Here is a 14,129-nt window from a genome sequence, read left to right as displayed (position 1 = left end):
GTGGCGGGGGGGGGGGGGGGGCATCACATAATAGTGGGAGATAATACAAAAATTATAATGGTAATACCCTACTGTTAATTATATAGACTACATCTTAACTGGATTCTCTTAAATGTACAAATTCATAGCTTCAGAGCACTGAATTAGCTTTTATGTTAAATTCACACAATCCTCGGTCTTATTTTTGGCAAAAATTGGGTTAATTTGTAAATATGTAAGACTTTCTATAGCATATTATCTAGGTAAATATAACTTTGATCACCAAAGGACTAAGTATATGTTAAAAACCATCATAGCTATTAATTCCTACTTGAGCAAAATCCCTAAACTCCTGTTCCTCTGACCATTTTGCCTTTCTAATCAGAGTCATCAGGATTTTAGGATTGTGTTTTATATGGTTCCTTTTTATGGGCTTATTTCATTTATTTACCTTAGAGTATGAGATATTGCTAAAAGCCAATGTTTACACACTGGTCAATATTTATTTGTTTATTTTTAAAGATTTTATTTATTTATTTATTCATGAGAGACGCAGAGAGAGAGGCAGAGACACAGGCAGAGAGAGAAGCTGGCTTCTTGCAAGGAGCCTGATGTAGAATTTGATCTTCGGACCTGGGATCACGCCTTGAGCTGAACACAGTTGCTCAACTGCTGAGCCACCCACACATCCCCCACACTGGTCAGATTTTCTTCCCCCCCCCCCACACTGGTCAGTTTTAAATGCTCAAAATCGTATTCTAAGTTTGAGAGAGTTACAGTGTTTTGGTAGCCAATATTTAATAGATGAATAGTGAAGAAGTTTGCAGTTTTTAAATTTAGTTCAAATTTAATCACTATACTTCATATGCCAGTTAGAATTTTTGTGATTTCTGCCAATTTATTCATTCAACAAGATAAACTATCTGGAGATAGAGCATTGTATCAAATGAACAGACACGGTGCCTTCAATTAGCTTATATTATCCTTGGGAGAGAGTCATAAAAAATATATATATACACATAGTCTGGTGATGGGTGCTTTAAAAAAATACAGAATGTGGAATAAAGTGATTAGAGTATTGGATAGTGCTGTTTTATATAGAGCAAACCAGAAAGATCTTTTTTTAGATAACATTAGTTCAAAGATCTAAAAGAAGTGGAGGAGAAACGGGTAGATATACCAAATGGATGAGCATTACAGAAAGAGATCTTCTCTCGGGGTGAGTTAACAGACTTGGGAGTTTGATATCTATCTGCCTCCTTGTTTTTCTTGGAGAGTGTCTTGACTGTTCTTGACCCTTTACATTTCATAACCATTTTGGAATAACCTTATTGAATTTTACCAGCTTTAGTTGGAATTTTTTATTGAGTCTATAATTATCCCTGTAGAGATCTTTTGTGTCTTTTGTTAATTTTATTCACAAGTACTTGATACTTTTTGGATGCCATTTTCTGTTTGTTACTAACAGTATATAGAAATACAACTGATTTTCATTTTTCATGTAATGATTTTGTATCTGGGAAATATTACTCTCTTAATTCCAGTAGTTTAGCTTCTTTGAAATTTCTATATGCACAATCCTCTTGGAATAATGTATTTTTTATTTAACACTTGTACAGTCCTTTGACAAGTCAAACACTTTCTGTGTACTTCTAAAATATTATTTTCAGAACAACTCTGTGAAGGAGGTATTCATTATCCCCATTTTATAGATGAAGAAAGAGAGACAAAGAGTTAAGTACTTTGTCCAGGTTGCATGGCTGGTAAGTGGCAAAGCCAGGATTCAAACTGTTTTGTTTCTTCCTCTTTGATCTTTTCATCATGTATTTCTTTTCTTTTTTTTTTTTTAAATTTTTATTTATTTATGATAGTCACAGAGAGAGAGAGAGAGAGAGGCAGAGACATAGGCAGAGGGAGAAGCAGGCTCCATGCACCGGGAGCCCGACGTGGGATTCAATCCTGGGTCTCCTGGATCGCGCCCTGGGCCAAAGGCAGGCGCTAAACCGCTGCGCCACCCAGGGATCCCCTCATCATGTATTTCTTTTTCTAGCCCATTTGCACTGGTTGGGACTTCAGTGTAAAGTGCTAAATAGCAGTGGCTGTGGGGGCATTGTTTACTTCTTAATAATCTCAAAGGGAAACCTTAATATCTGATATTTGTGCAGATATATTTGTAGGTGCCCTTTATAAAATTTATTGTCTTCTGACTCTTAGTTTGCCAAGACTTTTTACCCTGGGAAATATGTTGAATTTCATTGGCTACTTTTGGTGAGGGACATCTGTCTTATAATTGTGATTTATCCCTTTAATTATGTAATATAAATATGATTTATCCCTTTAACCAGGATTAATATGGTTATGGTTAATGGTTATGGTTAATATGGTTAAAATATGAATTTGACTTTTCAAATATTAAACCAACTTCCTGGGATAAACTTCAGTATCAGAGCTCATAAGGTTAGAATTATGTCTTTTATGAATGCTTTGGTAGAAATTGATGTTAAGGCTATGTGGGCTTTGTGAATTGTCTTTTAATATTATGGTAAGCCAGGTTTTCAGGATTGAGAAGCAATTCTTCTTCATTGACTTAATATGACCTTACTGGAATAGCAGCCCCTCGCCTTTGTAAGAGTTTACTAATCCCATAGAATGTGTAAATTTCCCTGGCTTTATGGTGACACCATAGTTTTGCTTTTATTGTTTTTCTGTCCAGCATTTTGCCTAGTTATTGGAACACCTATTTCTGCTACCTTTTATCCAGCATGGAGAAGGCAAAACTTAGATATTTCATACCATGTGCACCAGGTGCCTCCGAAATCTGAATTCTGGGAAATTCAGGGGGATACTGGGAAAACAAATCTTAAAAAGAAAGAAACTATGGGTTCTTAAGGGCAAGGACCTTGTCTTTTCTTTTTTTCTACACGTACTAGTAAGTATATATGAAGAAGAGATTGAGGACACCCTTGCTATGATGGGACAGAGTAACTGAACAACAGGAATGGGAATGTTTGTGGACTTAGGCCTCAGAGTTGTGACCAGTCTCTTCATTGTACTATACACGAGAGCTGTTTGAAACAAGACAGTGACTGAAAAAGCAGTAACTTTTAATAAGGTTTTATACCACGTGTGTTAGGTCATAAATATTGTAGGATGTGTGACAGCCACTGGAACATCATTTTTTCAGAGTTGATTTAGCCAAGGCATTTTAATTTTGGTTTTGGGAGGCTTTTTGTTGTATGTTCATTTTAAGGAATTGGATACTTTCAGCTAGTAAAGAAATCTGTTGCTTTAGAGAGGTAACGTGTTTTGGAGACAATTACTTTTGAGAGTTTATAAATAAAATAGAATATACACAAAAGAATTTACTTTCCCTTTCCCCCTTTTTTCCTTTCTTTCCCTTTTTTCTTTGCCCCACCTTTTCTCAGCCCCTCCTTCCAACATTACCTTCCCCCCAAACCAATGCAGATAAGCACATATGTATGTATGTATGTAAACATAGTTTTCTCCTGTTATATAGTGAAGCACAGTACATATATACCTTGATCATTTTCTCAACATCTTAGAGAAATTAGTTCAAGTCAAGTGGTATAGCTCCAACTTATTCTTAATTCCTGCATATGATGGGCATTCTCTTGGTGTCTCTTTTGGTTTTTTTCCTCCTACTACAACACTGCAGGAAATCTCATATGTAAGTCCTTATTTTCTAGTAGTGTTAATTATAGGAGATAGTTTCATGGATAACAGATGACTAGGTTGCAAAGTATATGTAGTTTTAAATTTAATAAGGTTATCTGATTGCCTTTTTTAAAAATATATTTTATTTAAATTCAATTTGCCAACATATAGTATAACACCCAGTGTTTATCTCATCATGTGCCCTCCTTAATGTCTGTCACTCAGATCAGGTTTCCTTTTAAAAAGGCTGTCAAGGAGCACCTGGGTGGCTCAGTGATTGAGCGTCTGCCTTTGGCTCAGGTCATGATCCTAGGGTCCTGGGCTTGAGTCCTGCATCAGGCTCCCCACAGGGAGCCTGCTTCTCCCTCTGCCTGTCTCTGCCTCTCTCTCTGTGTGTCTCTCATGAATAAATAAATCTTTAAAAAAATATTAAATATCCTAGAAATCACTTTAACACTCTGCTGTAACTCATGATTAATTAATCTCTTTGCATACAACATAGCATCAGCGCCGTAGTACTTCTTCCTGAGAAGTCCTCTGGTGAAGAGTACATCCTTTCTAACAGGTCACAAATTGGTCACATGAAGGGAGTTTTCAACAAAATGCATTTCAGAAGTGGAAATGAAAACTTTCTTGACAAACATCAAATTTTCAATATATCCATCATCATGTTGCAGTGTCAACTTACAGAGCCCTTTGCATTCTGAGACATTGCAGGAGGTACTCTCTGAAATTGCCTAGATACATCATTGAATGTTCTGAGCAATTCAGAACTAAAACAGCCAGTTTAGGTTCAGTCTTGGAGCTGCCCTCAAGGTTTTGCTGCTTTACCTTTTTTTCTTTTTTTTTTCTAGCTTTACCTTTCAAACTTCATTTCCTTTGCTCACAATCTCAGCAAACAGGCAAAACCAGTATAGTCACAGTTTATTGGCATTTCTTACTGGGTAGTATTCTATTGGGTTCTCATTTGGGCTTCAATATGAATAAAAGTAGATTGAGATTAGATGATCTCTAAACAAATTTCTTCAGGCTACAGCATAACTCAATTCTATGACGAAGAAAAGGCTTCTGGATTTGACTAAGGTTGTTGAGAGTAGTTTGACTACTGATAGGAACTAGAGGCCAAATTTCTTTTTTTTTTTTTAAGGTTTTATTTATTCATGAGAGACACAGAGAGGCAGAGACACAGGCAGAAGAGAAGCAGGCTCCACGCAGGGAGCCTGACGTGGGACTCAATCCTGGGTCTCCAGGATCAGGCCCTAGGCTGAAGGTGGCACTAAACCACTGGGCCCACCAGGGTTGCCCGGAAATTACTTTCTAAAAGAGAAGAGGAACAGGGACAATGGTGATAAGTCAGAAGGAAGGGGGGCGGGGGCTGTTTGGAGCAGTTGTTAGGAGATAGCCAGTTGTCTCAGTTAAGGTCAGGAGCTGAGGGTGATCGCAGCTAGTGGGCCGACCACGGTCGTGGACCACAGGACAACATGGTAACAGCTGCAGAGACTAGACATTAACTGATGGGCCAGAGTTAATGTTCTATACACAGGGAGTTTTCATATTGTCCCCCAAAGAATCAGACTGATGGCTGTTGTAGTTCTGGAACCCACTAACTGGAACATGAGGCCTCCGCAGTCCCTGGAGCAAGGGAAAAGACCGTGGAGCATCTGCACTGGCTCTTGTACCCCAGGGCACAGAAGGGACACACCACTTCCACCTCTACCCTATCAGCAGGATTAGTCACATGACCCTAATCCATCACAGAAAGTTTGAAAGTTCCCATCTTGTGTATGACGAAGAGGGGAAGGAAACCAGGTGTTGGTTAAGAGTGGCAATGCCTGACTCACAAAGGAACTACTTGTATAGCTAAAATTCTGGTATTTTGTACCACACAGCTTTCTTTGATCCAACTATCATTCCTTCAGGCTTAGCACACAGAAGTTGTGTGCTAAGCCTGAATACTAAGAGTACTAATAAGCCTCTAATACTAAGAGTACATGTAGTTCCTTAAACATTCCCAGTTACTTCACACTTTGATTCAGCAGGCACCTTCAGTACGCATCTTGCTGCCTCTGTGTCTCCCATTTCCTCTGCCTGGCACATCCTTTTCTCATCCAGATGACAAACTCAAACTGCAATGTTACCTCCTTAACACCTATCTTAACCTCATAGGCAGTACTGGGCATTTCTCTTGCTCTGCATTATCACTATTACACCTCTATTAGTGTAAAAAGATTGGAATTTACATATACACTGCCTCTACTAAACTGATGCTCAAAGGCCGGGCACTTTACTAATTAATTCCATTATTTTTAATATTTTCCATTACACAGCAGGTGTTCAAAGACAAATTGCCCAGGTTTGAATATTGGATCAACCACTTGGAATATTTATAATCCTTGTTAATATACAAGAATTTAAGTTTTCTCTATACTTTTTCTGTGCCATGGTTTCCTCACCTATAACAGAATTGTAAGGATTAGACAGTGTGATAAACTGCACAGCGCCTAGCACAAAGTGAAGCTCAGAACCACCCATAACTTTTTTTTTATTGGAACATATTTGACATATATAAATTTAAGGTGTACATACTGGATTTGTACATATATGGCAATGTGATTGTTAATATAGTGTATCTTCATCACCTCACATAATTATTTTTTTGTGGCAGGACTAATTAGATCTCTTAGCAAGTTTGATGTTTATAATACAATATTATCTATAATCATGCTGTGCATTTAGAGCTCTAGGATGTAGCTTATTTACTAGTTGCTAGTTTTTACACTTAAACATCTCTCCTATTCCCCCAACCTCCAGCCCCCTGGTAACCATTTTACTATTTTTAGGAGTTTGGCTTTAAGATTCCACATATAATTGACAACTATATACAGTATTTGTCTCTAACTTATGTCACTTAGCTGCCCTCAAGGTCCATCCATGTTACAAATGGCAGATAGACTTCTTATGATTGAATATTGTATCGTGTGTGTGTGTGTATAATCTTTATCCATCAGTTGATGGGAATACTTGTTTCCATGTCTTGGCTATTGTGAATAATGCTGCAATAAACATGGGATTGCATATATCTCTTTAATATCCTGTTTTCATTTCCTTTGGGGGATATACCCATAAGTGGAATTGCTGGATCATAGAGTAGTTCTCTTTTTATTTTGAGGAGCCTCCATACTGTTTTCCATAGTGGCTGTACCAATTTACACTCCCTCCTGTGTACAAGGGTTCCCTTTTCTCCACATCCTCACTAATGCTTATTTCTTGTCTTCTCGATGATAGTCATTCTAATAGGTGTGAGATGGTCTCATTGTGGGGGTTTTTGTTGTTTGCATTTCCCTGATGATTAGTGATGTTGAGCATCTTTTCATGTACCCATTGGCCATTTTGAGGTCTGCTTTGACAAAATGTCTAGTTCCTCCACCCATTTTTTAATTGGATTGGTTTTGTTGTTGAATAGTGTGAATTGTGTGTGTGGGGTGTGTGTATTCAATAGATTTTAATTCACTTTATTTTTCTTGTATAAAGCTATATACTGGCTGGGGCCTGGGTCCTCTGCATGGAGACTCTGATGTGAGTCTTTACAAGATAGTTGAATTCCTGATAGGGAGACTTGAACACAATCTCTTTCCAGAGGTCAGCACTAGGTCTTGGAAATGGCATCACAAGAGGCCTTGGCAAAGCTGCCTTGGGTGGCAGTGCAGCCCCTGGCTGAGGCCATCATCAGTAGCTTCTTGGGCATAGGGGCTGAGACAAAGCCAGTGATGCTGGGAGCAGTGATGAGGCACACCAGCACAGAGCCACAGCAGCCAGTCACCTTGCATGGCATGATGTGGGGCTTGCTGATTTTATTCCACAGTAGCCTCTCCACACAGGGATGGAAAGCTTGGCCAGGAGATGGCCCCATGGATGACTACCTTGGAGCACTTAACCCAGAACAATGTGTATGTTGTCATCTCTGATGGCAACAAATATCTTGAGCCTGGTCTGCTGGCCAGCATGGGTTTGTTTTTGAACAGGCATAATGTTCAAAACCTCATCCTTGACAGATACCTCCAGGAAAGTCGATTTGAGATTCAATGATGGGCAAGGACAAGAGATACTTTTACTCCAGGGACTTGATTTTCATGTCTTAACCAGGCAGCTCAGCTTGATCACAAGGACCTAGTTAGTTCTTGGCCTTGGCCCCAGCCCTGCATGCCACTGCCAAACCTAAAGAAGCCACCACTGCCTCCCATCCCAAGTCCCCCCAAGCCCTCCAGACCTTCCTGCTGCACGAGTGCCATCTGCCATTTGGTGTTTACTTGGAGAACTGTTTATATATTTTGGATATTAACTTCTTATCTAGTATTTGCTTTGCAAATATTTCCTCCCATTCGGTACATTACCTTTCCATTATGTTGTTGCTTTTGCATTTTTTTTATTTTTATTTTTTATTTATTCATGACAGACACACACACAGAGAGAGAGAGAGAGAGAGAGAGAGAGGCAGAGACAGAGGGAGAGGCAGGCTCCATGCAGGGAGCCCGACGCGATCCCGGGCCTCCACTGAGCCACCGGGGCTGCCCAATGTGCAAAAGCTTTTTGCTTTGCTGTAGTCCCACTTGTTAATTTTTGCTTTTGTTGTTTTCGCTTTTGGTGTCATACCCGTAAAATGTCATTGCCAACACCACCACGAAGGAACTTCTTTCCTGTTTTTTTCTAGGAGTTTTTTGGTGTCAAGGCTTATATTTGTCGTTGATCTGCTTCAAGTTAATTTTTGTGAGTGGTATAGGATTAGGGGCCCAGTTTCACTTTTCTGTGTTTATCCAGCTTTCCCAGCACAATTTGTTGAAATACTATCTTTTCTCCACTGGGTGTTCTTGGCTGCCTTGTTGAATATTAGTTGACCATATATGTAGAGGTTTAATTTGGGGCTCTGTTCTGTTCTACTGGTCTGTGTGTCTTGTTTTTCTGCCAGTGCCATGTGGTTTTAATTACTAAAGCTTTATAGTTTAGTTTGAAATCAGGAAGTGTGATGCCTATAAGCTTTGTTCTTTGTTCTCATAACTGCTTTGGCTATATGGGATCTTTTCTGGTTCCATACAAGTTTTAGGATTTTTTTTTTCTATGTGAAAAATGCCATTGGAACTTTGATAGGGATTGCAGTCAATCTATAGATGGCTTAGAGTAATAGGGACATTTTAACAATATTAATTCTTCCAATCCATAAGCATGGGACTCCTTTCCATTTGCCTGATTCATCTTTGGTTTCATTCAGTGAAGTCTTGTAGTTTTGGCTGCACAGATCTATTACTTCCTTGGTTAAATTTAGCTTGGGCATTTTGTTTTTGATGCTACTATGAATGGGATAGTTTTTCAGATGTTTCATTGTTCTAGAAAATGCAACTGATTTCTCTGTCGATTTTATATACTGTGACTTTATTGATTTGATTAGTTCCAACAATTTTTTAATCAAATCTTTGGGATCTTCTCTATATAAAATATCAAATACAAAAAAAAATTTACTTCTTCGTATCTGATTTTTATGCCTTTTATTTCTCTTGCCTGTTTTAGATAGGCTCTCCAACACTTGTATTAAGAGTGGGCATCCTTGTCTTGTTCATAATCTTACATAAGCTTTTGATTTTTCACTGTTGAGTATGTTCATTTTCACCAGAGATATGGGTATTTAGTTTTCTTGTAGGCTCTTGTCTGGCTTAATATCAGGGTTAATGTTGGCCTCATAGAATCATCCTAGAAGTGATCCCTCCTCAATTTTTTGGAAAAGTTTGAGGATTGTTAACTCTTCTTCAAACGTTTGGTACAATCTGCTAGTGAAGCCATCTGGTCCTGGAGTTTTCTGTTTGGAGGTTTTTTGATTATGATTCAGTCTCTTACTGGTCTTCTCAGATTTTGTTTCTTCCTGATTCAGTCTTGGTGAGTTCTGTGTTACTAAGCAATTCATCTATTCAAAGGTATCTAATTTGCTGGCGTGTAACTGTTCATGCCAAGCTCTTATGATCCTATGCATTTCTGTAATGTCTCCTCTTTCATTTCTGATTTTGAGTCTGTCTGGTTGAAGCCTTGTCAATTTCATTTTTGAAAAAAGTTTAGTTTTGTTGATCTGTTGTTTTTTTCTGGTCTCTATTTCTGCTCTGATCCCTATTTCCTTCCTTCTGTTTTTTGTTTGTTTGTTTGCTTTGTTTTTTTTAAGATTTTATTTATTATTCCTAAGAGACACAGAGAGAGAAAGAGGCAGAGACACAGGCAGAGGGAGAAGCAGGCTCCATGCAGGGAGCCCGACATGGGACTCGATCCCGGGACTCCAGGATCACACCCTGGGCCAAAGGCAGGCGCTAAACCGCTGAGCCACCTGGGGATCCCCCCTTCCTTCTGTTAACTTTATTTTCATTTGATAAATTTTATTTCCCCTTTTGATTTCTTCTTTGACCCATTGGTTATTCAGAAGTGTGTTGCTGAATTTCCAGTTTTCCTCTTGTAGTTTCATACCATTGTGGTCAGAACATATGATTGGTATTTCTGTCTTCTTAAATTTGCTAAGCCTTGTGTTCTATCATATAATCTATCCTCGAGAATGTTCCTTGTGTACTTGGGAATAATAGATTGTTGGTAATGGATGGAATGTTCTGTCAGTTGGGTCCATTTGGTCCAAAGTATGGTTCAAACCCATTATTTCCTTGTTGATTTTGTCTGGATGATTTATTCATTGCTATTGAGGGTTAAAGCCCTCGACTGTTATTCTATGGCCTACTTCTCCATTCAGGTTTGTTAGTATTTGCTTCATCTGTTTAGGTGCTCCAATGTTGCATGCATACACATTGTTCTGACTTCTTGCCGTATTGACCCCCTTTATCATTATTTAATGACCTTGTTACCATTTTTGGCTTAAAGCTTTGTTTTGTCTCATGTTAAGTACAGCTATCTTTGCTCTTCTGATTTTCATCTGCATATAATTTTTTTCCTTCCCTTTACATTGAGCCTGTGTTCTTAAAGCTGAAGTGACTCTCCTGTACACAGCATAGAATTAGGTCTTATTTTTTTTTCTCCAGCTACTTGATTGGTGAATTCAATTCATATTGAGTAATTATTGATATATTGGGTTTTACAACTGCCATCTTACTGATTTCCATTGTTCCTTTTTCCCCAGTTTTTCCAACCCTGTTCCTTTTTCCTTCTTGTTTCACCTTTGTAAATTGGTGATTTTCCATGGTGGGTATACTGTACCATGCGTATATGTTTCCCTTTTTAAATCTTTCGTGAATCTAGATTTTTTGCTTTGTGGTTAACATGAGGCTTACAGAAAACATTTCATTCATGTAACAGTCCATTTTATGCTGATAGCAACTGATCTTCATTTGCCTAGGAAGGCTCTACTCTTCTATTTTTATCACCTTTTAACTCTTTATATATCTCTAACAGATTTCTTATAAAGCAGATCTAATGGTGATAAATTCCCACAGTTTGTTGGGCAAGTCTGTATTTCTCCATTGCTGAGGGGAAACTCTGGCTGGCAATGTTTATCTTTTGACACTTTCGATATGTCATCCTACTCTCCTGGCCTATCAGGGTTTTTTGCCTAGAAATCAGATAGTCTAATGAGGGTTCCTTTGTAAGTTACACTTTTTATCCCTGGCTGCCTTTAGGATTCTCTGATTTTTGGTAGTTTCCTTGTAATGTGTCCGGGAGAAGGTATTCCCATTGAGATAATAGGGTAAACTTGAACTTTGAATTTAGATGTTCAAGTCTCTCCGCAGGTTTAGGGGAGCTATCGATTTCTAAAAAATAAACTTTCTGCCCTCTTCTCCCTCTTATCTTCTAGAGTGTGGATTATTTCAAAATTCCTATCCTCTAAGTCATTTATTCTTGCTTGCATCTGCTGTATTCTACTAGAGGCTGTTATAGTCTTCATCTCATTTACTAAATTCAATTCCAGAATTTGGTTTTTATGATTTTTATCTTTTTGATAAAGAGTTCTTTGTTCGATTGAGCATCTGACTCTTGGTTTTGACTCAAGCCATGATCTCAGGATCCTGCGATCAGTGGTTGGCTTCCCCTTGCCCTCTGCCCACACCCTCACTCATGCATGGTCTCTATTTTGAAACGTTATTTTGTTCATATATTTTCCTTCCTAATATCATTGTATTGTTTTCTTACAACTAGTTGTGTTCTTCAAAACAGTTGTTCTGAATTTATCAGCTAGATCACAATATTGTCTTTGAGCGCAATTGTTGGAATTATCTTTTGGGGGTGAAATATTTTTTATTTTCATGTTTGTGTTTTTGCATTGCTGTTTTCACATTTGAAGTAGACTCATCCTGAGTCTTTACTGGCTGCCTTTCCATGGAGGGCAGATCACTGGTGTTGCTACGTCAGTTTTCTTAGGCTTTTGAATGGGTCAAGCTGCTCCGCTCTTCTTGCTCCCTCTAGAGGCAGAATTCTTAAAATTTTCCCATCTTTTCTTGTAACTCGCTAGACTGGCTGCTGGAAACCTTGCTTTTGTTTTCCAGAAGGTGGTGCTATTAGCTCCACAGCTCCAGTTTATGATTTCTCCCTTGCCCAGAGGTCATTTTTCTGAGACCACTCTTCACTGAATCTGTTCTCACTGCACAGGGATCAGGAGCATGCACAGGGATCTAGCCACATAGTGGGAGCTGATGTAAGTTCAGCACTTAGGGCTTTGAGGGTGCCACTGGACCCAGTAGGGGCAATCCAGTGGAAAGATTCTTGAGTGGGATACTCCCGAAGGTATGTGGGCAGGCATCCTGCTTAAGTTTTAAAGCAGTTACCAGGAACTCTATTCTTTTAATGCCCTTTGGTATTCATTCTTATTTGCCTCCTTCACCTCTCTTCATCCCCCTCAGTCATGGAGGTCTCACTAAAGTACCCTGGCTGCTGCTGGAGACAAACAGGTTTCAGCCATGACCCACACAACTGACACAGCTGGACACTCACTATGTGTACAGCTTTCCCCTTCCTCTGAAGGAGAGGTCATTACTGCCAGATGGCTTAGCCCTCGTGCAGCTAGGTGCTGGGTATGTAACTGCCAACAAAAGAGAAGGTTTCCTTTTTAGGTCTCTACTGTAAAGTTTACTGACATCAGAAGGAGAAGACTGGTTTGCTTGAAAATTACAGAGCCACAGATTTCCACTAATGAACAAAGGAAAAGAGAACAGTTAAAAAGAGATCTTCTAAAGAGTAAAAGAATGTGCCAGAAAAAGAGAAATGACTCTAACAACTACAGGAGTAAATAACAGTACATTGATACAGAGATACAGATCTGAATGTTTTATTTTAAGAAATACCTTGACTCTGACACAGTTAACATAGGAGCCTTCATTATGATAAGATTTCTTCACTTTTTCATTTCCATTAAGGAAATAAATACAGTCATGGTTAAAGGAGGGGGGAAAGGGACATTTAAACATTGGGGGCAATGTGGAGGTGAAAAAAAGTAGGCTTAGTTTTTTATATGGTGGTAGTTTTATCATTTACATAAGCAATATATATGGGATGGGAACTTTAAGATTTTATTTATTTATTCATGACAGACACACACAGAGGCAGAGGGAGAAGTAGGTTCCATGCAGGGAGCCCGATACGGGACTCAATCCCGGGACTCCAGGCCAAAGGCAGATGCTCAACTGCTGAGCCACCCAGGCGTCCCAAGGATGGGAACTTTAAGTAATAGAAATTTTTGCCAATTTTTGTTCTTAATTGTTAAGCAACGTTTCCATGTAAGAAAAAAGTAAGTTCCTCTTATAGCTCTTAATCACAATTTATTTAATAATCACTTCATGTTGTAAGACTTAAGTGTTGCATTTCACCCTAGCAGACTGTAATCTACAAGTATAAAATGGGATTCTATAAAGCAGGAAATAAAGGTGATATAATAATCAGGTAATGATTTTTCACTTTTAAAGAACTACATTTCTATCAAACTTTAGAGGAATCTTTCATAGCCCAAAAAATGTAATTTAACTCAAATTTTTAACAAGTTATTAAAACATAAATTAAAATGTACTTTAAACAAGTTCCAAATATTAAATATAAAGATGTTAGCTCTTGGTATGTAAGAAAATATTTACAACTAATAAAAAGTGTATTGTAGAATATAATGTTCTATGTATAAAAATAAGTAAAATATTTTATAGCCCAGACCACAGGATCTTTTCTAAACCAGGTTTTATCCATGCAACTCTATTACAATACCATCCCATTAGCATTACTGGAACACGTGCATGCATGGAAGAAATCTAACAAGTCTTGACTTAAAGCTCATACTTCCTTTTTAGGGCATGTACATCTTCCAAAGTAAAATGTTTATTTGGTGTGTCTAAGAGATCATCAAAGAGCTGTTCAATTTGCTCCTTTTGGCTCTTGCTAATTAGGGTCAACATCATCTGGAAAAAAGAGAAAAACTGTATTAGCTTAATTTTTCAAAAAAAATGAACATTTTAAAGTTATAGAAA

General features: G+C 38.2%; 1 protein-coding gene across 1 annotated transcript in view; it reads right to left on the bottom strand.

Moving 5' to 3' along the window:
• Positions 1-12,932: 12,932 nt before the first annotated feature.
• The window catches only part of SPAG1 (sperm associated antigen 1), a 62,859-nt gene continuing 61,662 nt past the window's right edge, over positions 12,933-14,129 (bottom strand). Inside the window, exon 20 of the mRNA XM_055303299.1 lies at positions 12,933-14,060. Coding sequence (XP_055159274.1) covers positions 13,929-14,060 — 132 coding nt within the window. The 3' untranslated portion in view covers positions 12,933-13,928. The remainder of the gene's footprint in view (positions 14,061-14,129) is intronic.

This window comes from Nyctereutes procyonoides, unplaced genomic scaffold, assembly GCF_905146905.1.
Source record: "Nyctereutes procyonoides isolate TBG_1078 unplaced genomic scaffold, NYPRO_anot_genome, whole genome shotgun sequence".
NCBI classification, from domain to species: domain Eukaryota; kingdom Metazoa; phylum Chordata; class Mammalia; order Carnivora; family Canidae; genus Nyctereutes; species Nyctereutes procyonoides.
The sequence above is the reverse complement of the archived record's forward strand: the minus strand, read 5'-3'. Positions and strand labels throughout refer to the sequence as shown.